Source organism: Cibotium barometz, chromosome 18 (assembly GCF_041138505.1).
Source record: "Cibotium barometz isolate CiBa-2024 chromosome 18, ASM4113850v1, whole genome shotgun sequence".
Taxonomy (NCBI): domain Eukaryota; kingdom Viridiplantae; phylum Streptophyta; class Polypodiopsida; order Cyatheales; family Cibotiaceae; genus Cibotium; species Cibotium barometz.
The window spans coordinates 26,212,052-26,237,287 of NC_141063.1; the positions used below are offsets into that span (position 1 = coordinate 26,212,052).

Sequence of the window (25,236 nt, forward strand, 5' to 3'; positions counted from 1 at the left end):
TTTGGCAAATGGCGCACCATACTCCTTGCTTTGCTTCTTGCTCTCCTTTTAGTGCTTCAATCTTCCTCTCCAGCTGAGCCAATGTGCCATCCTCACCTTGTGTCTTGCAGCTTCAAAGCTTCCAACTCCCTTTTGAGGATAGCCACTGGATCTTCCACTGAGGTTGAACCTTCAAACATTTGCCTTGCATTTTCTAGCTAGCAGGTTAGCTCTTGAAACTCCAACAAGGTGGTGGCCGGCTTACTCTTCCAGATCTTTTGTTAGGTGGTCTGAGGCAAGGCTTGCAACACCCTTTGTCGCACCATGAAATCACCGAGTACCACCATCCTTTCGGCTACAAGAGAGTTAGGGTTCAGGGACAGAAGGCAGGGGTCAAAGCAGAGTTTAGCAGACTGGCCGCCAACACTCTGGTTCTTGTCATGAGTTTAGATACTGTTTATCCATGGCATAATTGTAGAGTTCCCAGTTCTTGGTGAATGCGGTCCTCATAGTTGCCTGGCCAAAAGGTTTGGACAAAGGTGTCCCTCAAAGTGGCCTAGTCTGCAAAATGATCAGCTGGAAATTGGTTGAACCACTTATCTGCGGAACCTTCAAGTGTGGAGGGAAAGAAAACCACATAGGCATCTTCCTTGTCCAAGTGTCTGCTCCTACACACCGAGAGGAAACGCCGCACATGATCATCCACATCTTCTGAAGCAGCCTTTGAAAATGGGAAGTTTAACATTGACCTGCCCAACATTGTGGATAGTGGTTCTGGTTGGGGGTTTCCTTAGTTGTTGCCAAAATTAAGGTTACCAAGGTTGGCAGTAGCCATGGGTAGAGGTGGAAGAGGGGTTCAAGATGGTACGAAATTGACCTTCCTACGACTGTAGCAACGTACACACAGAGGACTCTTGATTGGACTGGCTATACTAGCTCAAGAAGGTCTATTGGGCATGCAGACACTATATTATCATGGACTCAACAAGAACTCCTAACACACCAAAGTTCCCCAACAAGATCGCCAAATTTTTAGCATACCTATAGCACATCTCTTTGCCCAGCATGCCTGGACTAGGATGGTGTACACCACAGTTGTGGAGAGCTTCTGAGCTCTCCCCTTGCCTTCGAGTGGCCTGCATGATGCCGGCCCCCCCTCCCCCCCACCCCCCCACCCCCCCCCTCCCTTTTCCGTCCTTCTCTTTGTTCTCCACCTCTATCCTTTTCTTCCCTCCCGTGCAGGTTGGTGCTTTCAGGCGTCTAGGGTTTTTTGCTTTATTCGGCAAGCTTCCGCCTATTTTGGTCTTCGCCCACAAGAGCACTCCATGGCAGCCGCTCCGTCATCCCCGACCGAGGCTGCCGTTGCTTGCATTTCCTTCTCTGAAGCGGATCTCCAGATTCTCGCCACGACTGTTGCTCAATTGAGGTCTCCGCGCGGACAGCTCAGGGATCTTTTGCAGGCAAGCCTCATTGGCAAACCTGCAAAAATCACCGATATTCACCCTCTGGGGGCACAGATACTACTACGTGGAGTTCGACTTGCCATCGACGTCAGACCAAGTCATGCAACTGAGTCCACTTGCATTGCGTACGGCGCAAGACTTCTTGCAACACGGCTTCGATCCAGCTTCTAACCCACAGGCTGGCATTTTGGGCTTCCGAGTGAAAGTTTGTTTCCCATGCCTTAGGAAGGAGTACCTTCCTCTTCTCCCGGTGATTGGTGGCGCCATCGGGAGAGTGATGGACTCCCCCCCCCCCCACCACCACTATTGCCTTGGCCCTCGCATGGGCAGCCCTACGCATCTGTGGCCTCGTCGGAGTCTGTACCGCATTGTATATCTATCTATTCCTAGCCTCTGGGGCGACCCCATACAGCAGCGCGTAGAGCCAGGCCAATGCTCAGATGGGTCATTTAGCCAGACCTTGCCCTTGGCCAATGCTTCATTTGCACGCAATCCAGGGGACCGCCTCCTGTGGTTTCTCTGGGGAGGGAGACAGGCCCTCAGGTAGCAGAGCACCAAGCCCTAACTACAGATGACCCAACTACGGGCGAGTGGCAAACGGTTGGCCCGCGCCGGGGCTACCAAACGACCACCAGAGCCGAGCGCCGCCACCGTGCGCCAGGCTAGCATATCTGAGGAGGATTTGGTTTGCTAGAGAACCGTTATGAGCATTTATCTCAGCATTTTCCCGTTGGTGACGTGCCCTCTCCAGTCTTGGAGCGGGCCCCTCTGGCCCCACCAGTATGGCGGCCGATCCCTCGTCGAGAACACCCCCCCCCCCCCCCCCCCCCCCCCAATATTCTAAGAGGCTGGCCGGCCTCTCTAAGCCCCTGGCGGGCCTCTCCCCACAGCCTTCCTCTACGATGGATCTCTCAAAGCAGCACCCCTCCCCGGCCTCTTCGTCCCCCCACCCTCCCTTGCCGCCTCCCCCACCTCCTTCCCCCCCCTCCTCTCCGAGCCTGGATACCGACTTTACCACCGCGGTTCACTCCGCCTTGCCTTTATCATCACCCCCCCTCCCCCCCTTCCCCCATCTCTCTCTCCAAAGCACTCTCGTTGCCCCCTAGCAACCCCTGACCCAGAGCGAAGGCAGCCGGCGGGATCCATCCGTTGCCGGTAGAGATGACCATTGCCACCTCCCCGATGAGGACTCTCCCACCAAAGTCCCCAAGTGGGGCCCCCAAGATCTTGGGACAACCTGTGGACTACAGTTTCTTCCGATGTCTGTTTCTCCATGGCATAATTGTAGAGTTCCGAGTTCTTGGCGAATGCGGTCCTCATAGTTGCTGGGCCGAAAGGTTTGGACAAAGGTGTCTCTCAAAGTGGCTCATTCTGCAAAATGATCAACTGGAAATATGCTGAACCACTTATCTCCGGAACTTTCAAGTGTGGAGGGAAAGAGAACCACATAGGCATCTTCCCTATCCAAGCGTCTCCTCCTACACATAGAGAGGAAACGCCGCACATGGTCATCCACATCTTCTCAAGCAGAGCCTTTGAAAATGGGAAGTTTGACATTGACCTGGCCCAACACTGTGGATAGTGGTTCTAGTTGGAGGTTTCCTTAGTTGTTGCCAAAATTAAGGTTACCAAGGTTGGCAGTAGCCACGGGTAGAGGTGGATGAGGGGTTCGAGATGGTACGAAATTGACCTTCCTATGATTGTAACAACGTATAGACAGAGGAATCTTGATTGGACTGGCTATACTAGCACGAGAACTTCTATTGGGCACACAAACACTATACTATCATGGACTCAACAAGAACTCCTGACACACCAAAGTTCCACAACAGGATCGTGAAATTTTTAGCGTACCTGCAGCACACCTCTTTGTCGCGGCACGCTTGGACTAGGATGGTGTACACTACAGTGAGCGCAGGGTTCCCTCTAGGGCAGTATGCCCTCAAGAATTGTCACAAGCTAGGGGCAATGTGCACTATGGAGAGTGCGCATAGCTCACTAGCACACAGAACACACAAATGAGCAAGAACACAGATGAAACACGAAATAGATGAGACTCAAGTTGCAGCAGTATTGGTAGAAGGATTCAATCACACAATCCCATATCCCTTTGTACAATGTCGCTTGGCCTTTGGACTGGTCCACGGGTGACAATCTAGTGGCCCTACCATCACTACCAAGGAGCGTCGTGTTTATTTAGTGAGCACAAGGTGCACTCTTGTAGTATTAGTGCAAGTGGTGTGCTTGGTCAGGTGTCAATGCAATGGGCTGGACCGGTCTAAAATGGCAATGCAAGTGGTTGGACCAGTCCAAGGTAGCACTTTTGTCGGGTCCAATAGTGAAGGGCCAAACAGTAGCTGCAGATAGTGGGCAGCCAAGGTGGCTACAGATCGCCCACCACTAATCGATTCACTGTCCTCGGTGAATTGCAGAGAAAAGTCGATGTAGAGGATGGAGAGGCATTGGGGGGGATGTTATGAGTTCAAAATCGAGATTACAAGAGAGAATGTGATCAACATGTTCAATGATATATACAATGAAATGAAATAAAAGTCTACATACTAAAACTTCTAACGTAACAGTAACCAAAACTGAACTAGAGGCCTTCAATGTGAGGAGGATCCGTAGAGCCATTATGCCCTGTAGATGGGGTCCACTAGTAGCTGCACTCTGACTCTAGGTCGGACCGGCAGTAGGGGTGGCCATGAGGCCTCCAAATGCAAACTGCAGAGTCTGCCTCACAGCCTGAAACTGGGTGGCGTGCTCCCTAAGGGAGGGAAGTTGTACAAGATCCATATCAACCATAGCAAGGTGTGTGCTAGCGCACTGAAGCTCTACCTCCAGCATGGCAGCATGATGCTGGGATGCTGTAAGAGAAGATCTGAGAGTAACAACTTCATCACGAAGTTGCGTCATAGTAGTAGTAGCATGTGTCAGCTCCTCTTGAAGACGGGTTACTTCCTGAGAGCATAGTTGCTGGATGGTGTTGTTGGCGCGGCACAACTCTCCATGTAACCTGTACCATTCCTTTGATAGTAGGATGAAATAACCTGTCATGTACTCAGAGTAAATTCGTACCTCGAGGGACACACTGTCAAAGTTGTGCACAAGACGTCGGGCACGTGCAGAGATCGAAGGTGTGCGGAAGCTTGGTGGTGAAGGGAAGCTCATCCCATAAGGGGTCCAAAGTGGCATCTGTGAAGGGAGATTCTCGGGGATCCCGATAGGTGGAGGAAGAGGCTCCTGAATCGAAAGAAGATATCGATGGCGAGGATGGTTGGTGTGCAGCAAGAAGGAGAGAGGTATTCACCCCAATGGGCGCAGGGGAAGCGTCAGTGACCTGTGGGCTCAACGGCGGGGTGTGCTCCAAGTCGAGGGAATAGAAGAGGAAGAGGAACATAGACAACTGTTTGATAAGAATTGACCAAAGTTGACTAGCATTGACCATTCTGGTCATAATTGATCAGTGTTGGCCAGTGTTTAACCTGTGTTGTCCACGGTTGACTAGCATTAGACTTGACTTGATTGACTTTGACCACAAGGCCATGCTGGTTCACTTTGAGCACACTGATCAATTCCAGTCAACGTTGGTCAACTCGGTTTCTACAGCATATAAGTCTATACAAAAGTATTTCAAGTCAGACATAAGTTAGTTTTTAAAGTAGAAGTAATTTCAAGTGAGACATAGTTTTTAGAGTAGAAGTGATTTCAAGAGAGACATATGACTTGGTTTTTTTGGAAAGAGTCCAACGGAGCACCATGTTTTACTACCCAAGAAGTTAAGAAGGTCAGAACACACAAATCAAATCAGGCAAGTACATACCCCATAAGATTTTCCCTCCATGTCTTTCAGCGAGCGTTGCTCTGGGTAGTTATATTTGTAGAGAGATAGAGATCCATCTCCTCCAAGCACTGTAAAGAGTTCCCGATTTTGTGGAAGATGTCTCACCCCCCAGATTGTAGTCCCATGTGACATCTAAAACATTTAAAAATATATATATTTATTACTGCCGTTTCCGACACTTGCAAACAAAAATGATCATAATTAAGCAAACTCCGTCTTGGGTGCAAAAGCAGTACACCTTTTCTGTAAGACAAGCAAAGCCTTTCTCTGGGTGCTGGGTTCTAAGGTCAAACACCTGGAAATTCAAACACAGAAAAAACTAATAATGAAAATGTGATCGATATTACGTTTTATCTCTAACTCAGAAAAAAGATCTGGTTTTACATGGAACTTTGATTCCAATGTGGTTGCCACACATTTGTTCATCTTGATATCCTTCCGGTCAAATTGAACACCACAAACCTGCAAAAAAGAATCCCTTCAAAGATGCTGCTTTTTGGCTTCAAAACCTTGTAAAGCTTGTTTTTGGATAATTCTGTTACACAGATGCATGCACGCACATACCATGCTTCTATTAACAATGACTTATGTACAATATAGGTGATGGACTCAAGATAAGTCCATCTTCGAAGAACTTTAAAAGCAATGGAAAAACACCTCAAACTAGCTAAAAGCAATGTCCTCCAACTATAAGCAGTCATGGACGGATTGTCGCAAATTCATCTTAAAGTAATCATATGCCTCTAGAGGTGTCTGCCCAAACATCGCATTGTTTCTCATCTTCCATATTGTCTATAGAGCCCAATATCTAGTGCATAGAAAGAAAACATCAAAATAAGGAGAGTTGGGCACACTAGTCCCAAATATCCAGAAATGTTGTCCATATCACCTGCCTCGAAAGCGACTCAGATATCATCGGCCAATCGTCGAAGAAACTCCCTTGTCTTCAAACAATGCCATAACAGATGTGGTACAATTTCAGAACGAGCTGCACATCTGCGGCAAGTGGCCCCAACCATCCCTCTTTCAGCAAGCATCTCCACAACAAGGAGGACACCCACTAAACAACACCAAAGAAACAATCTTTGCTTTAAAATGTTAGACATCATCCCCTACTTACTGACTTCCTATTTGGTGTCCTATTTTAGCCTCTAGGGTTGGCCATGTTAGTCAGAGGGGCTGGTCACCCCTCACTTATATTTTACCCATATTTATTCCCCATTTATGGTCCTAGGTATTTTTCCCAGTCGTGGAGGTTCTTTTGCTCCAGTCGACTGCCTTCATGTAGAGGTATATATAGCCGGCATGCCTCCCTCATATTTCACTGCTTGCATTGCTTGCCTAGCTTGTCTAGCTGTAGTCCCTCACATACGAGGTTCTCCCCTCTTGCTCGGGACGTATTCCTTTTGGTGATGATATTGAGAGCAAGTTCTCACCTATGTTTCCTCTGCATCTCTCTCTCTCACTTTCTCTCCTGTGTTCCACTTTCCCTTCTTCCGCTCCACATTCTATCATGGTATCAGAGCGCCGGTGATTGCTCAGCATTGGATGCTCCCTCCTCTACCACTTCAGTTCTGCGTTTTTCTGCCCATGTGCAGATCTGCGTTTTTTCTTCTCTTGTTGAAGCTTGCGTTTCAGATTTTCAAGGGCTGATTCATCACCACTTCAGTGGGTTGCAGTTTCTTCTCTTCAAGGCGTCAGTTTGCAGCCTGTTAGGCAGACTGACGGGCATTTTTTTTGGACAGCATACCTGCCCATCTTGGCAGCACCTTCCAAGGGTTCTCAGGCGTTTTTTTCAAGTCTGGACAGCAACATAGCTGTCCCAAACAGGCTGCGTTTTTGGCCTGTTTGGGCTTGCTTTCCCAGCCCTGATCTTCGAGCTCTCTGGGCTCCCTTTTGCCTATCCTTTCTGGTTATCTTGTGCCATCCCCCCCCCCCCCCCCCCCCCCCCCCCCCCCCCCCCCCCCCCCGATTGTTCTCTGCAGCAGTTCTTGATCTCAGGCTTCAGCGTTTCCATATTCAGCCCCTTATACCTCTGGGTTTTCAGATTTGCAGCCATGGTTGCTGCGTTTTTCTAAACCGATCTTGCTGGTAGCTCTACCTTCACCTGGGCTTCTTCTGTTGGACCCGAAGGTACCTTCTCTTCAGCATTTTTCCTCATAGGAGGTGTGGACACTGGGTGACCTAAATTTTCAGGTTTGTAGCCCTTGTTTGGCTGCGTTTTCTTCTCGAGTGGACACAAATCACTTGCAGAGGGGGTTTCTTGTCTGGATTGTGGCTTTGAAGGCAGTTTGGTACTTGAGGAGGATTCTGAATTTCAGATTTCAGTCAGCGTTTTGCTGATTTTGGAGCATCTATACCTGTGTTTTGTTCCTGGCCTACACGGTTTCCTAGTTTCTACATGTTCCTTGCCTTCTGTTGGCGGTGGAGTGCTATTTTTGCTGGACAGTAGTGTTTTGGCTGCGTTTTGCTTCCCACGGGAGTTTTCTACACTCAGAGGGGGCCTATCTCCAGCTACTTCACTTGAGGATCAGTTTCGGGAGCTGTTTTGTATCTGTGGAGACTTTCTTCTATGACAGGAGAGCAGTGATCTTTTCAGAGATCCTAAGCAGAGTTTACTTTGTCCGAGCTTGTGTTCTTTGTAGTATTTGCAGAACAAGGAGGGTGTTTTTGCACTTGCGGTGTGATCCTTTCACATGGATCCTTTATTTGTTGTTGATTCTTTTGGAACAGTCTTCTGCTATCTAAGACTTTGTTACCACTACAGTTTATATTCCTACTTCCCTTCCTCATTGTGAGGATTCCTTCTTTGCATCTCTTTGTGATGCTTCTGAGGATGCCCCTCCCCCTGCCAGTTCTGCAGGCTTGTTGTTTTGGAGGATGGTTTTTTGGACCCAGTGGGATGCTTTGGATCTGTGGTTGCTAACCGTGCCTGGGGCACAGTGGTACTTCCAGAGTTTTTTGGATTTGGATCAGAATCAGGTTGGGCTTATATCAGTCCAATGATATCTTTTTTGATAGGGGGATGTGGAGTCCTTTCATCTTGCGATGCCCACCTCAGTGTTGTGTACTTATGTACAGCATTGGGCAACTCATGCTATGGAGTTTGAGCAGATGGACCCCATCTTTTCTACAGAGTCTTTACATCTTGCGATGCCGACCTTTTCAGAGGATGCTTTTGTACAACATTTGGCTACTCTTTGTACAGAGTTGAAGTAGATTGACTCTATTTCTTTTGAGGGTTCTAGTGAGGAGTAGTTTGCTTCTCCTAGGATTGATTATACTGTACTCTGCAGCAGCCTGCTCTCCAATCTCACAGGTGGCTGCCGGGCAGCCCATTCTTCAAGGCTTCAAGGCTCAAGCCCAAGCCTCCAAGGGCAAGTGCTTTCAAGTCTCACTATGCCTATAGATCCCTATTGGCGGTATGCAACAAAAGGGGATGGATATGTCGGAGGTGGGGGTTCCCGCAAGTGGAAATGTAATTTTTGTGGATATGAAAAAACAGGTTCAGTGACCCGGGTAAAAGACCATTTGGGGCATGTCCCGGGCAGAGATGTCGCTTTATGTCAAAATGTGCCGCCCGATGTATTGGCATCACTTGAGGGTTGGAGAAAGCAACGCCTTGGTTTGGATGTTGGTGAGCAACATATGGCAGCACATGCAACAGGTGAAGCATCCTCGAGCCAAGTGGCCTCTTCAAAGAGAACTAGAGTCGAGAGGCAGACAGATGTTGACAGTGCACATGTATCTTCGAGTGTGGGTGAGGGCCCTAGTGCAAAGAGGACGCCTTTACCTAGTGTGGAAGTGCCTGCAAAGGGTTCATTGCAAAGAGCAAGCATTACAGCAGGCTTGCAAAAGCAAGCCATGAAGAAGGCAACAAGGGAGGTCACGCGCTTGTTTATACGGTGTGCTATCTCTTTCAATGTGGCTCGCACCATACAATGGAAGAAGACCATGCGGGCCGTTAGCCGCATTGGCTGTGAGTGGGAGGGTCCCTCGGCTGAGACAATCCGCACACGAGAATTAAAGAAGGAGAAACTCATCGTAGAAGGCCAGCTTGAGTTTTTGAAAGAAACGTGGAAGAAATATGGCTGCACTATCTTATGTGATGGATGGTCAGATATATGCAAGAGGAATGTGTATAATGTGCTTATCTCCTCTTGCAAAGGCACCATGTTTTACAAGGCCATTGATGCATCGGCTGTGGGTCTCACCATTACAGGTCTCTTTATTTGGACACACATCAAGAAGGTGATTGAGGAGATTGGCCCACAAAATGTTGTGCAGGTTATTACGGACAATGGAAGCAATTGTGTCTCCATGGGGAGTATGTTGGAGGATGCATTCCCAACAATTGTGTGGACCCCTTGTGCCTCTCATAGTCTTGATTTATTGATTGAGGATTTGGGGAGAATTTTTTGGGTCAGCGAAATCTTTGCCACCGCGAGGAGCATTGTCAAATTTGTGACACAGAGAGCAAAGGTTTTGAGCATGTACAGGGCTAATAGTACCTTGGAGCTTCTCAAGCCATCCACTACGAGGTTTGCATACATGTTCGTAGTGCTTGAGCGGCTTCTTCGTGTGCGGCCAAATCTGATTCGCACTATTAGTTGTGATGCACGGATCCAGTCGGGTAAGAGTATGACCCCAAAGTTTGTGGATTTTAGACGCAAGATCCTCAATGAAGCATGGTGGGAAGAGGCAGAGGCAGAGGCATTAGTAAAGACCTTAAATCTCATCTACACGGTCTTGCGCATTACAGACATGGAGGGAAGTACACTAGGCCTCATTTATGAGTACATGGATAGGATCAAGGAGGCACTAGACAACAATGCCTACCTATCTGTAGAGAGGTACGTACTTCTTCGCTCATGACTCATGGCTCATGAGCCTTTGCCAAATTGCCTTTTTGTCTTGGCTCTTTTCTAAGTTCTAACTTTAAAGTCTTTCTTTGGTTTTGTCTTTGGAGATCAAGCAGATTTGGTAAAACCGTTGGGATTGGTTTCATAGACCAATCCATGCCGTGGCTCGTGTTGCATCCTCTATGGCGTAGCAAGGATCAGCTTGAGTGTGAGGAGCTAAACGATGGCTTCCAAACCTATGTGGAGAAATGGTGTGGTGGCAATTTGGAGATGTTGCGACGCTTAGAGGATGATCTCCTTGCTTTCCGCAACAACATTGGCTACTTCACAAGACCTACTGCAAAACTTCGAGAAACGCAGCTTCAGCTGGTCTCATGGTGGGAGAAATATGGACATGGTGTGCCTACGTTGGTGAGTAAGAAGCCCCTCCGCTTAAGCTTTAACGGCGACACCTTATTTGTATAATGTACTAATCCTAAATCTGCTCTTTGAGCAGAGACGTCTTGCCATTCGAGTCCTCTCACAAGATTGCAACTCTGGATCTTGTGTGAGGAATTGGAGCACATGGGCGCTCTACCATACGAAGAGGAGGAACAAGTTGACTACAGCCCAACTTGAGCGTCTTGTTTTCTGCAATTGTAACTTGAAGCTTCTTGAGCGGGCAGCTATGGGTCCTGAGCCAATGCAAGTGAATGTCGATTGACATTGAGAAGGTGCGGGATATTCCCACAATTCTACAAGAGGACCGAGATCTTTACACTTTGCTTTACGAGGAGGCCACAACACCAGTTCACGACACACGTGGTGGTCGTCGTAGGAGAGGGAGGCCGGCTGTGCAGCTAGTACTAGTGATGCTACTAGAGAGGAGGCTACTGGAGAGGACTCATCTTCTTGCAGTGAGGACACACGCGATAGCCATGAGGACTCTCAGGAGGATTCAGACTCCTCGGGTGCTTCAGATGAGGCTCAATAGTGATCACTAATTCACTGATGTTCCATGTTTTTTGTTTAGTTTTTCTTATCCTTAGGGATTATGGACAGCCGGCATGTCAGTCATTTTGTAGTTTTTGAACCATTTAATTTTGAAAATTGGCAGCACCATAGTGGGCACCTCTGACTCCCAAGTTTGATGATCATTGCTGATATGTATGATGTATTATGATCACAATTTGTAGCTCGCTATGTATGCTTCAGCCTTCTGTTTTTTATGGTTCACATGAATTTGCCGCGACATCATACATGTCCATTATCTACATTCTGTTAAGTGTTATGATTCTAATGTCCACTTGAGTCTTTGATGTGTCTTGTTTAAGGTCTCTATGCATGTTTTTTGCATCTCTTGACATAAGTTTATTTAATAGGATGTCTCTATACATGTTTTTTACATGTCTAAAATAAATTCAAAAGAAACTCCGTTTCTTGCCGTTTTCGACCTCGCGGAAACTCGGAAACACCGTTTCCAACCCGGTCGGAACCGACCGTTTCTGCCGGTCCAGTATACTATGGTTATGTCATGAGAATATATTTTAAGTCCTCTGGAAAAATATTATTTATCCCCTCTTGAGTAATTTGGGGACGCCTAGGTTACTCTTGCGTCATGCCGGCTAAGTTAATATCGTGGGTAACACCACTATAAATATTAATACGTGCGGTATATGACGTATGTTTGAGGCCACCTATGATTATTTCAATTAGGTTTGTATGGCAGGGTGATTCTTGGGGTACTTACGCCTGGTAGTCATGAGTTGGTTATGATTTGTGCCTGTTTAATATTTGTGGGATTAATTTAATAATTAATTGGGTTTATATTTTCAGGTGATGACGACTATGGGAATTGAAGAGTTTACTTTGGAAGAAATGTCTTGGTTCATCACATTTCATTTTTGGCAAGCATAGGAGCTTGCAACCTTAGCAAATGATTTTTCCATTTTGAACTTTAGGAAAGATACATTTATTATGTGGAATTTATTAAAGCCTATGGCTTTACCCTAGTCCCAATATTTAACACTCTATTTTTATTAAAGAAGAGTGCCGTGCTCTCTAAAAAGCACATCTTGTATATTTTGGGGGCTATGGCCTAATTTTGGTGAAAAGAAAGCTAATAAAGAAATACTCTTGTGTGGGGAGAGGCTACGCACAAGAGGGGGGAAGATTGTACCCAATATGGTCTATTGAGCTAAGTATTTTAATTTTGTTAAGCGTTTAAATTTCAATTGATTTGATTTAGTTGAAGCTTGCAAAGCAATGGTTTTTATGGTTGAATCAATTCTTGTGAATTCTCTACTCTTCCACAATTTATCCTAGAATAAGATTCCGGTTGCAGTGGTATCGGAGCTTGGGCTAGGAGATTTGTGGAGAAGGTAGGAAAGGGCTTCAACTTCTCAAAAATCAAGAAAGTGCAGGAAATTATCCAATGAACAGAAGGGGGTTTTGTAGGTCTTTACCCAAAGGACAAAGATTCAAAACTAGATCTACTCTCAAACCCACTCACCACCCTGCAAAACCATCCCTCTCTATCAAAAAGTGGTTTTTCCAAATACTCAGAGAAATCAAAATCTGACCGCATGGATGAAATCCCCATAGCCAAAAACCTCACAGTATTCTCTCAGAAATCAAAAAGCTTCAAGCAGTAGTAAATCTATAATGGACAGAGCCTATTTTTCTGTGTAAAAACCATCAAAAAAATCACCAAAAGAAATCCAAGAAGAGGCACACGGTGGCAGCCTGCCGGCGCAAAACGGCGTGTGGAGAAGATTTAAAAACCCACAAGCTTAATTACCATAAGCCTAATCAAGTTTAATCACTTTTTAATCAAGTCTTACTTTTCCTAATTCCCATACAAGTCACATCACTTTTTTTTTGGGAACCTTTACTTCTCCTATTTTCAAATTTGAAGAGAAATACAAAAGGTTTCCAAATCTGAAATTTCTGCGTGCAGAAAAGTGATTTATAGGTTTTAAAAGGCTTAAAAATTGCCTAGAAAAGGCCAGAAAATTCCGAAATCATTTCTGAAAAATTCTGAAAAATTTCAGAAAATATTATAGAGATTGGGCAAGGTTTACAAGACTGTTTCAGCAGGTTTCAAACTGCAGGAAAATTATTTTATCAATAATTTGACTAGCCCAAGTCTCGTAAATCACGCGGAATGAGAGTACTTCTTCTAAACCATTTACTAAATCTTTTTATGCTTCAAAGAAGATGTATAAACCAGGTTATGACAAAGGCAAGGACGAGGCTAAAGGCAACATGAGTACCAATAAGAAAGTCAATGGTGGCAAACCGAAGACATCTACTATCAAATGTTTCAAGTGCCACAAAGAAGGACACAGCCCCGAATTGTCCGGAGCGTACCAAGAATTCGACACCAGCAACAGCAGCTCGGGTCAATATGATTGAAGAAGACGAAAATGAAGAAGAATCATTCAAGCAAGAGGGTAATTCCGATCCAGATTACTCAGAACAAGAAGGTAAACCTCATGTTCATTCTTTGCTTAAAATAAAAGGAACAATAAATGGACATGAAGTTCTTATTTTGCATGATGATGGTAGTACACATGATTTCATTTTTGAAAAGGCACTTAGAGCATTAAATCTTCATTCTTCACCTACGCACTAAAAAGTCAAAGCAGCATTTACTGGAACAAAGTATAATTGCATGTAAGAGGTGAAAGGTTTGGATTTATGCATCAAGCCTTTAACAGAAAAGAGGGATTTCTTAGTTGCACCTTTACAAGGGGTAGATATAATTTTGGGTATGCCTTGGAGACACAAATACAATCCTATTATAGACTATGACACTCATAGCATTTCTCTAAGGAAGGACAATGAAAATATTATCCTCCAGTGTCAAGTCAAAGGAGAAATAAGTCCTTTGTTGAGTCACACTCAAGCAAAGAGAGCTCTAAGAAAAAGAGACAAGACTTATATGGTATGGGTTAACCAGCTTGATGCTGAGTCTGACACATCCAAAAGTCCAAAGTTTGATCTTTTTATCTCCAAATTTAGTGACTGTTTCATGGAAGATCTACCTCCAGGATTACCTAAGTCTAGGCCTGAGGATCATAGTATTGACTTATTGCCTAGAAATTCTCTGCCTTATAAAGCTCCCTATAGAGTCAACAATTTAGAGCAAAAAGAAATCCAAAACCAAATCGCAGACTTGCTAGAGAGAGGCCTTATTCGACCTAGTAGTTCACCTTTTGGAGCTCCAGTACTTCTTGTTAAGAGAAAGAACGGAACTTACCGAATGTGTGTAGACTATCGTGCATTGAATAAGATTACTGTCAAGAATAGATATCCTATTCCTAGGGTAGATGATCTTCTTGACAAGCTTAGAGGATCAAAGGTCTTTAGCAAGATTGACCTAAAAGTCTGGGTATCATCAAGTTCGTATGACTCAATCTGACATATTCAAGATAGCTTTTAGAACCCAAACTGATCATTATGAGTTTTTCGTTATGCCATTTGGTTTGACCAATGCTCCAGCTACTTTCAGCCGTATGATGAATCGCATATTTCTTAAGTTTCAAAGTTTTGTTATAGTGTTCTTTGATGACATTCTTGTTTTCAGCAAGGATCGACAAGAGCATGAACAACACTTGGAACAAGTGTTCAACCTTTTGAGAGAAAATGAATTGTATGTCAATCCTGAAAAGAGTTCTTTTTTTTTCAAGAAGAGATTAAATACTTAGGTCATATAGTGTCGGTTGAAGAGATTCGTGTAGATCCTAAGAAAATTGAGTGTATTGCTTCTTGGCCTACGCCTAGAAACATACATGATCTTAGATCTTTTCTTCGCCTATATAGTTATTATAGGAAGTTCGTCAAGAATTTTGCTTGTATTGCTCATCCTTTGACTGAACTCCTTAAGAAAGCTACAAATTTCAATTGGACTGAAAAGCAAGATAAATCTTTTGCAACACTCAAGAATGCTTTAACACAAGCACCAATTCTTACACTACCTGATTTTCAAAGACCATTCTTTATAGTAGTGACTGATGCTAGTGGCAAAGGATTTGGAGCTGTTCTTATGCAAGACAACCATCCTATTGCTTATCAAAGTAGAAAGCTTAAGCCTGCAGAGCAAAATTATAGCACATATGACAAGGAATTAGCAGCAGTAGTGTATGCTTTGAAAATCTGGAAGCATTACCTAATGGGTTCTGAATTTCTTATCAAGACGGATCAACAAAGCATTAGGCATTTGCTTACGCAACCTCTTATTTCAGATAGACACATCAAATGGGCATCTTTCATTCAAGTTTCCAACCTATGATTCAATACCAACCTGGAAAAGAAAATGTTGTTGATGATGCTTTGAGTCGAAGACCAAATATCAACAACATTTCCATTATTGAAAGTGAACCATTTGTACTTATAAAAGAAACTTATGAAGTTGATCCAGATTTTTCTGAAATATGGATCAAATTGCGTGAAAACAATTGGACACCTCAAGGAAGTTATTCTCATAATGATGGCTATCTTTTCTTTGAGAAGATTGTGTGTTACTCAACCTTATAGACGACTTGTCTTGGAAGAGATGCACCAACCACCATTTGTGGGACATAGAGGAGTTTCCGCAACACTTCAAGTAGTTTCTCGAGAATTCTTTTGGCCTCATTTGAAGAATGATGTAGCTAAATTTGTAGCTGAATGTAACATTTGCCAAACAATTAAAAGCTACAAAGGCACAGCTTTAGGATTGCTTATGCCTCTACCTATTCCTGATAGACCATGGGAACAAGTGTCTATGGACTTCATTACTGGCTTTCCTACTACTTCCAGTCACCATGACATGATTTGGACAATAGTGGACAGGTTTAGTAAGCAAGCCTATTTCATTCCATATAAAAAGACACTAACTTCCCAGCAAGCCGCGAACATATTTGTTAAGCAAATTTTTGTTCATCATGGACTACCCAAAGTGATAGTTTCTGATAGAGATTCTAAATTTTGTAGTCACTTTTGGGTTACTCTTTTCTCAAACTTAGGCACTAAGTTAGATTTTTCCATGGCTTTCCATCCCGAATCGAATGGACAGACCGAAGTCACAAATAGCACTATCTTAGATATGCTTAGAGCCTATGTTTCCCAGCAACCTAGTGCATGGGATAAGTACATACACCTACTCCAATTTGCTTATAATAATACTCCTCATACTGCTACTGGTCGAGCACCATTTGAGATCATCTATGGTAGAGCTTTACCTATTCCGGTTACTAGACTCTCCCATAAAATTGAAGCTGCCGACCAATATGTTAGAGACCTTGATCGCATTTTATCTGAAGTGCGTGATTGTATTGCAAGAGCTCAAGAGAAGTATACATCTCAAGCAAATAGGAAGCGCAAAGATTTTTCATTTCAAGAAGGTGATTATGTACTTTTGAGAATTGAAAAACGTCGATTAAAGAGTGTGGAAAAATTCCGTGCAGTGAAGCTAGCGCCTAGATATTATGGGCCATTTAAAATCCTTCAAAAGATTAATGATGTGGCCTATAGGCTAGAGCTTCCATCTAATTGGAATATCCACAATTCTTTTCATATCCATCTCTTGAAACCTTTTTGAGGAACACTTCCTACTCACCCAACATATGAGAAACCACCTCTTCTGAAGGAGAGGAAGAAGTACTAGTTCCTGATACTATCATTGACCAAGAGATAACAACAACAAGAACCGGTAATCAATACTTCAAGTATCTTTTGACTTTCAAGAATCGTCCTAAAGAAGATGCTAAATGGATGCCTGAGAAATTTTTCCGAGTTTACCCTGAAATTCTTCATTCTTTTCAAACCCAGTAAATCCGCAATTGAGAACAATTGCAAACTCAAGCAAGAGGGATGTCATGAGAATATATTTTAAGTCCTCTGGAAAAATATTATTTATCCCCTCTTGAGTAATTTGGGGACGCCTAGGTTACTCTTGCGTCATGCCGGCTAGGTTAATATCGTGGGTGACACCACTATAAATATTAATACGGGTATATGACGTATGTTTGAGGCCACCTATGATTATTTCAGTTAGGTTTGTATGGCAGGGTGATTCCTGGGATACTTACGCCTGGTAGTCATGAGTTGGTTATGATTTGTGCCTGTTTAATATTTGTGGGATTAATTTAATAATTAATTGGGCTTATATTTTCAGGTGATGAAGACTATGGGAATTGAAGAGTTTACTTTGGAAGAAATGTCTTGGTTCATCACATTTCATTTTTGGCAAGCATAGTAGCTTGCAACCTTAGCAAATGATTTTTCCATTTTGAACTTTAGGAAAGATACATTTATTATGTGGAATTTATTAAAGCCTATGGCTTTACCCTAGTCCCAATATTTGACACTCTATTTTTGTTAAAGAAGAGTGCCGTGCTCTCTAAAAAGCACATCTTGTATATTTTGGGGGCTATGGCCTAATTTTGGTGAAAAGAAAGCTAATAAAGAAATACTCTTGTGTGGGGAGAGGCCACGCACAAGAGGAGGGAAGATTGCACCCAATATGGTCTATTGAGCTAAGTATTTTAATTTTGTTAAGTGTTTAAATTTCAATTGATTTGATTTAGTTGAAGCTTGCAAAGCAATGGTTTTTATGGTTGAATCAATTCTTGTGAATTCTCTACTCTTCCACAATTTATCCTAGAATAAGATTCCGGTTGCAAGTTAGACATCATCCCCTACTTGTTGGCTTCCTATTTGATGTCCTATTTTAGCCTCTAGGACTGACCATGTTAGTCAGAGGGGCTACTTATATTTTACCCATATTTATTCCCCATTTATGGTCCTGAGTATTTTTCCCAGTCGTGGAGGTTCTTTTTCTCCAGTCGGCTCCCTTCATGTAGAAGTATATATAGCCGGCATGCCTCCCTCATATTTCATTGCATGCATTGCTTGCCTAGCTTATCTAGCTACAGTCCCTCACATACGAGGTTCTCTCCTCTTGCTCGCGACATGTAATCCTTTTGGTGATGATATTGAGAGCAGGTTCTCACCTGTGCTTCCTCTCCATCTCTCTCTCGCTCTCTCCTGTGTTTCCACTTTCCCTTCTTCCGCTGCACATTCTATCATAAAAGGCATCTTACTTTTCCATATACCCCGGAAGTGTTCGTTCCACCATCTTTCACTCTTTTGCATACCCTCTGACCGCTCCCTACAGGAGGCCTACAAATCGGAAGACAATATACACATATTTAGAACACTTAATTTAACTAATATTAAACAATGGAAAAAACATCAGCAACAAAAATACTGGAAATACTGAAAATACACATGACACCAGCATTGGGGCCGGAAAAAGGACCGCCTCCCCCCACCTTCAATACTTTTTGTATTTCTTGGAGTATTTATATTCGTATAAGTGTCACGGGGCTGATAGACCAGATTTCTCCACCAGGGAGTGAAAACAACCAAACAAACTGGTTAAAGTCGATGAAGATGTGTTGGTCGGAGTAGCATCAATTCACAGGCTCATGAGTACCAAGATGGAGATAACCAGGCGATGAGGACAAGAGGGCAGTCAGCAGACGATGGAGAGAAAGAAACCCACCAACCACACACACGTGGGAAAATACTAAAGATGTTTCATGCAAAGCCTTTATCAAAGGTTATAAAACCTTAAAACCAAGTTAATACTTTGGGCACCCTCAAAAGAGAATGTCCAGCCTCTTTTTAAAAATATGTGTGAACACATTACCTTATAAATATTAAGGTTTACCATAGTTTATGGATTTTACCTTTTAAAAAAGGCCAAAATGAAAATGCATACCACCTATTCACACGCCACACCATCGAGTCAACAACAAACAGCACGCCATGGTACACCGGGGGCGTCCCCGTCCAGTGTACTGGCACGGCATAACAGACAGACACATGCAAACAAGTCATGCAAAAACAAATTTATGCATGCAGGCATAAATGCATGTGCACATATAATGGACAAAATCTCCCTTTCATGAACCTTGTACAAGAAGTTCCTGTCGAGGACAAAACTGGCGCGACAAAAATATAAAGATATGTCTTGGTCTTCCTATGGAGTGACAGTCCCATAGGTAAGACGCCATCTTGGCCATACACGGGTGGCACCAACAGGCTCCCATCCATACAGCACAAAGCAAGTCACACACGGGTAGCACGAAACTGGTTCCCGTCAATGTGACGCAGCACTGGTCACACACGGGTGGCACTAATCTGGCTCCCGTCCATGTGATACCAAAAGACTGGCCCTTTCACATGGGACACTGGCCTGGCCCCATGTGAACATGGCACAAATCTGGCCGCTCTGTGGAGTCACAGTCCCATAGAAGTGGCTCCAGAAATGGAGATGGACCAAATGATAACATCCCTCCGGGCTTCTAAACAATTGTCCTCAACTTAAAAGCCTCAAGATATGCTTGCAAAAGTTGAGGGTGGTCAGCAAAATAATCCTCGTCTACCCGCTTTGCATCAATTGGCGACGAATAATTTTTAAATTTCACAAGGTATCTTCTGGAAAGCTTCCCATGTGGTAACTTTCCCTCCTTGTGAAATACGATCTGCTCTGGCTAAAGGATCTCCTCAAGCTCATCAACTTCTAGCAGATCTTCTGTGACAAGCTCCTCTAGATCCGGCCCCACATACTTCTGCAAAAGACTCACATGAAAAAGATTTGTGAATCTTCCAATGACTCGGTAAAGCAAGTCTGAAGGACACTTCATTGATCTTGTCAACCACTTTGAAGGGTCCATAATATCGAGTAGAAAGCTTTGGATATGAGCCCCTTCGTCCTCGCCTCTTCCGAAGCCTAGCTTTCTCAAATTTCAACAATACCCAATCACCTTCCTTGACTTGCATGTTCCTTCTATGCTTGTCAACAGCCCTCTTATGCTTGTCTTGTGACCTTGCAATGGCTGTCCGCCCCTGAGCAAAGGCTACATCCAAGTCACGCACATACTTATCAGCTGCAAAAATCTCATCCTTTGTACGAAGGATGGGTGGCAAGACCACTCTACCCTAAATAATCTCAAACGGGGCCTTTCCCGTGGAGGCATGAACTGTGTTGTTGTAGGCAAACTCTACAAGTAGAAGATACTTCTCCCACGCAGTATTTTCATCTGCCACATAACACTTCAACAAATCCAACACCGCTGAATTTGCAGCTTCACTTTGGCCATCTGTTTGGGGGTGATAAGCTGATGAAAACTCAAGCTTAGTGCCCACATTATCAAATAAAGCCCTCCAAAAGAGGCTCGTAGTCCTGGGATCTTTATCCCCAATGATGGACGTGGGCATACCATGATGCTTGAATAAGTGAGCAAGAAAAAGCTTCACCACACGATCAACTTTAATGGTTTTCTTGACGGGCAAGAAGTGAGCTTGCTTGCTAAACATGGCCACAATGGTCCAAATAGCATCATTCCCATGCTGAGATCTAGGTAGATCCATAATGAAGTCCATAGTAATACCCATGGCTGCGAGAGAATAGGCAATGGCTGAAGCAAACCTGGAGGCTCTTGCCTGTCAAATTTCATTTTTGGGCAAGTAAGACATGCTCATACATATGCCTCAATGTCTTTACGCATGCTTGGCCAAAAGAAATCTCTCTCAATCATGTGTGTAGTAGGCATAATACCTCTATGACTAGCATAAGGTGAAGCGTGACATTCCTCCATAACCTTTGGACGCATATCTTTCACCACACATAAGCACTTATCCTTCATAAGATAGCCCTCTTTGATCACATAAGAAGCATGTGGATGACCAGCCATCAAATCAGTCCATATATAGCAAAAATCAACATCCAAACGATACAAATCTCGCACGGCAGATAAGTCTCCATGAGAGGCCACTGAAACTACAGCCACATAAGGACTCCCGAACAATGCATCTGCCGCTACATTCTTCTTTCCCAGAGTATGTACAATCTGAAAATGAAACATAGAAAGAAAGTTTGCCATTCTCATCTGCTTCTCCGAGAGCTTTATTTGAGATAGAAAATATCTCAGGCTTTGATGATCTGTCTTGACTACAAATTCAGCCCCAAGTTTCAAGTTTCAAGTTTCAAGTTTCAAGTTCTACAAGTTTTGTGTAGTGCAGGAACAAAGAGTTTCTTTCTTTCCTTTCCATTCCTTGGAAATGTTCTTGTTGGTTTGTTTTCCCCTAAGCGTGTGCGCAAACCGTGCCCTCAGGTTCAAAGGGCCAGTGAAGGTTAGCACAAAAACCTAGGAAAAAAACCGGGTACAAAGTTTAACTGGGAGAACCGAGAAACGTTCCCTCCGCGGTGTACCACTGTGCCTGCGTTAGTATGGGCGTGCCTGTTTGTACAAGGTCCCGGAAGACCACTAAAAGGCAGGTGTGCACCCAATGAAGGTGGGAATGAGCCTGTGATTTGAGGCTACTCCGACCAACACATCTTCATCAACTTGAACCAGTTTGTTTAGTTGTTTTCACTTCTTGGTGGAGAAATCTGGCCTATCAGGCCCATGACACTTATACAAATATAAATACTCCAAGAAATACAAAAAGTATTGAGGGGTGGGCCGGCCCTTTCCGGCCCCAGTGCTGGTGTCACGTGTATTTCCAATATTTTTGTTGCTGATGTTGTTTCCATTGTTTAATATTAGTTAAATCAAGTGTTCTAAATATGTGTTACTTGTCTTGCGATCCGTAGGCCTCTTGTAGGGAGCGTTCACATTGGTATCAGAGCCCAGTCATCTCTCTTTCTCAAGAGGAGACACAGAATTTTGAGATCGGAAGCAAGTACGAACACCTGTCTCAATGGACAGTCAGGGCAACCCATTGGAAGTGCCGAACTCGAGAGGCCAATCAAGTGCTTCACAGGATTTCAATGCATTGCATGGAAGGCGTAAGCCTCTTGAGAGAGTCTATGACAGTGCATTCATGGGACAACCATCACGTGGTAAAGAACCCATGCATGAGGAAGAGCCCAATGCATTGAGGGCTGAGTTGGAGCACATGAAGAGGCTCTTGCAGGCAAAAGAGCAAGAGCTGAAATTCTTGCATGAGGACTTGGTTTCATTAGAAGCAGTTTGTACAACTAATAGGCTGTAGATAACACCATTTGCAACACCATATACAAGTAAATCAATATCACCAGGTGTACACAAGCCAGGAGCCACAAGGCTGAAAACTGAACTTGTATGGGCAGCAGGTACAGTTGATGTTTAGGCAGCAGGTATTGTACAGTCAGCATGTAGAATGGGTACTGCTGGTATAGCTATTAGAGCGGGTACAGTAGGCGGGTATGTGAGCAGCAGGTACAAGTATGTGTGCAGCCCTATAGGCAGGTACAGCTGCCTATAGGGCAGCAGGTACAGTTGATGTTTAGGCAGCAAGTATTGTACAGTCAGCATGTAGAACGGGTACTGCTGGTATAGCTATTACAGCAGGTACAGTAGGCGGGTATGTGAGCAGCAGGTACAAGTATGTGTGCAGCCCTATAGGCAGGTACAGCTGCAAGTACAGCTGCAGTAAGGCGGGTACAGCAGTAGCCAGTTCAGTAGGCAGATGCTGCAGGTACAAATAGGACCAGCCGGCTCAGTATACAGGTGTTGGTGTAGGTAAAGGGCAGCCGGCGAGTACCAAGAAGATGGAGAGAACCAGGTGATGAAGGCAAGAGGGCAACCAGCAGGCGATGGAGAGAAAGAAACCCACCAACCACACACACGTGGGAAAATACTAAAGATGTTTCATGCAAAGCCTTTGTCAAAGGTTATAAAACCTTAAAACCAATTTAATACTTTGGGCACCCTCAAAAGAAAATGTCCAGCCCCTTTTTAAAAATGTGTGTGAACACATTACCTTATAAATATTAAGGTTTATCATAGTTTATGGATTTTACCTTTTAAAAAAGGCCAAAATGAAAATACTTACCACCTGTTCACACGCCACACTACCGAGTCAGCAAACAGCACTCCACGGTACACTGGGGGCATCCCCGTCCAGTGTACTGGCACGGCATAACAGGCAGACACACGAAAACAAGTCATGCAAAAACAAATGTATGCATGCAGGCATAAATGCATATGCACATATAATGGATGAAATCTCCCTTTCATGAAACTTGTACTTACAAGAAGTTCTTGTCCGCACAAAACTAGCGCGACAAAAATATAAAGATATGTCCTGGTCTTCCTAGGGAGTGACAGTCCCATAGGTAAGACGCCATCTTGGCCATACACGGGTGGCACCAAACAGGCTCCCATCCATACATTACAAAGCAAGTCACACACGGGTAGCACGAAACTGGTTCCCGTCCATGTGACTCAGCACTGGTCACACACGGTGGCACTAATTTGGCTCCCGTCCATGTGACACCAAAAGACTGGCCCTTTCACATGGGACACTGACCTGGCCCCATGTGAACATGGCACAAATCTGGTCGCTCTATGGAGTGACAGTCCCATAGAAGTGGCTCCAGAAATGGAGATGGACCAAATGGTGACATACCCCATAGAGTGTTGCCATGTGTGTGAATCCAAGGAGGTGGAAGCAAATGATTATACATGCTAGCTGCACTTATCTTATCCAAATGTAACCCCCAAGCATTGTCTGTTTGCCCTTTCACTTTCTAATCATGCAGCCTGTCATTTTTAACCAATGGAGGGAAATGGTTCATAAGATGGACAGAGGTAATGCAAGATTTTGATTTTGAAATATGCTATCGTAAGGAGTCCATGAATAGTGTAGGAGATACACTTAGTCGGATAACAAAGGTGAATGCTTTGTCGTTCATCGAGATTTCCACTGACTTATTTCAGTCATTGAGAGGGCTTTGCAGGACTGATAGTTATTTCAGTCCATATTGGGAGAGGATCCAAGACGGGAGCTCATTGATTGACCAAGACTCGGTGACTAAGCAGCCTACGATTCATGCTACACGAGGCCAGTGGATGATTCGAAATGGTTTCCTGTTCCGTAATGATAAAATTTGTGTACCATAGGCCCCGAACATAAGGTTCAAGATTCTTAAGGAGTGTCAGGACACTCCTACTGGACACCCTGGGATACACAGGACATTAGCTTTAGTGAGATATACGCCGTGCAAGTGGATGTGCCGATAGTAGTTGATACAGTGCAATGGGATTACATAGCTGATGTAATGGCTGCTCTGGGATTTGGGACAAAAATGCAGCATGTAATCTATTGGTTGTATAGGGATAGCACTGCCTAATGTATTCTGGGTAAGGTTCTCTCCAAACATTGGACGTTGTGAAGATCGATAAGACAAGGTTTCCCTTTGAGTGCATTATTTTATGCAATTGATACGCATCCTTTGCTCTTGTACATTGACAAATTGACGTAGACAAGACAGCTTCATGTCCTCCAGAAATTGGATGGAACTCACTTTATGGCACAGGCCCTGTGCAGATGACTCTTTCTTCGTGCCTAAAAATGATCCAACTTATCTCACACACATCATGCATGTCTTAGAGTACATCCCCATTAGTCACTACAAGATTTACACATGCCACGAATTCACACCTTGCATTTTGAACTTCTACGGTGATTTGTGAAGGAAGCCCAAAAATCCAAGCGAAATGTTGCACACGTGTCTATAAGCTTAGCTTTTGTGCTCGTACAATGACCATTAGCTTTTTTAGTTCAAGAAATCTTTTGCCTTCGTCTATCAGCATGAAGACTTTTGAAGAAGTAACCTTTGTCTATTTTATATTTGTGGCATGCCCTTACTACCATTTTTTATCTTCGTTTGCTCATCCAAAGTGATGCAGGTTTTGGCCTCACACACATCTGCTGGGACATCTAATAATGCATAACGATGGCTACATTCAGTCAATAATTATGATGTTTGTTTTGCATCATCCACCCTTTGCCTTTCCCTGAGACCCAGTCCCACCCCCTACGCACCCCCGCCCCACCTCCTCAGCCATCGTCCACCACCTTCCGCCCTCCTGCCCTGTCCATTTGCCCACCTTCTGCCGCCTCCTCCCCCCTTCTGCCAACCCTCCTTCACCCGGCTTCACTTCTTCCAACCATCCCCTTTTGCCGCCACCTCCTTCCCATTCTCCTTTCTGCATGTGCCCGGCTCCCCTGGCCTTCGCTTTTCCGCCTTTCTGGGCCTTCCGCCCTTCCCCCGGTTCTCGCT

General features: G+C 44.3%; 1 protein-coding gene across 1 annotated transcript in view; it reads right to left on the reverse strand.

Annotated features, from left to right (window-relative positions):
- The window catches only part of LOC147629126 (uncharacterized), an 82,127-nt gene that overhangs the window by 4,866 nt on the left and 52,025 nt on the right, over window positions 1-25,236 (reverse strand). Inside the window, exons 12-14 of the mRNA XM_086812865.1 lie at window positions 5,671-5,748; window positions 5,525-5,581; window positions 5,266-5,418 (exon numbers count right to left, since the gene is read on the reverse strand). Coding sequence (XP_086668991.1) covers window positions 5,266-5,418; window positions 5,525-5,581; window positions 5,671-5,748 — 288 coding nt within the window. The remainder of the gene's footprint in view (window positions 1-5,265; window positions 5,419-5,524; window positions 5,582-5,670; window positions 5,749-25,236) is intronic.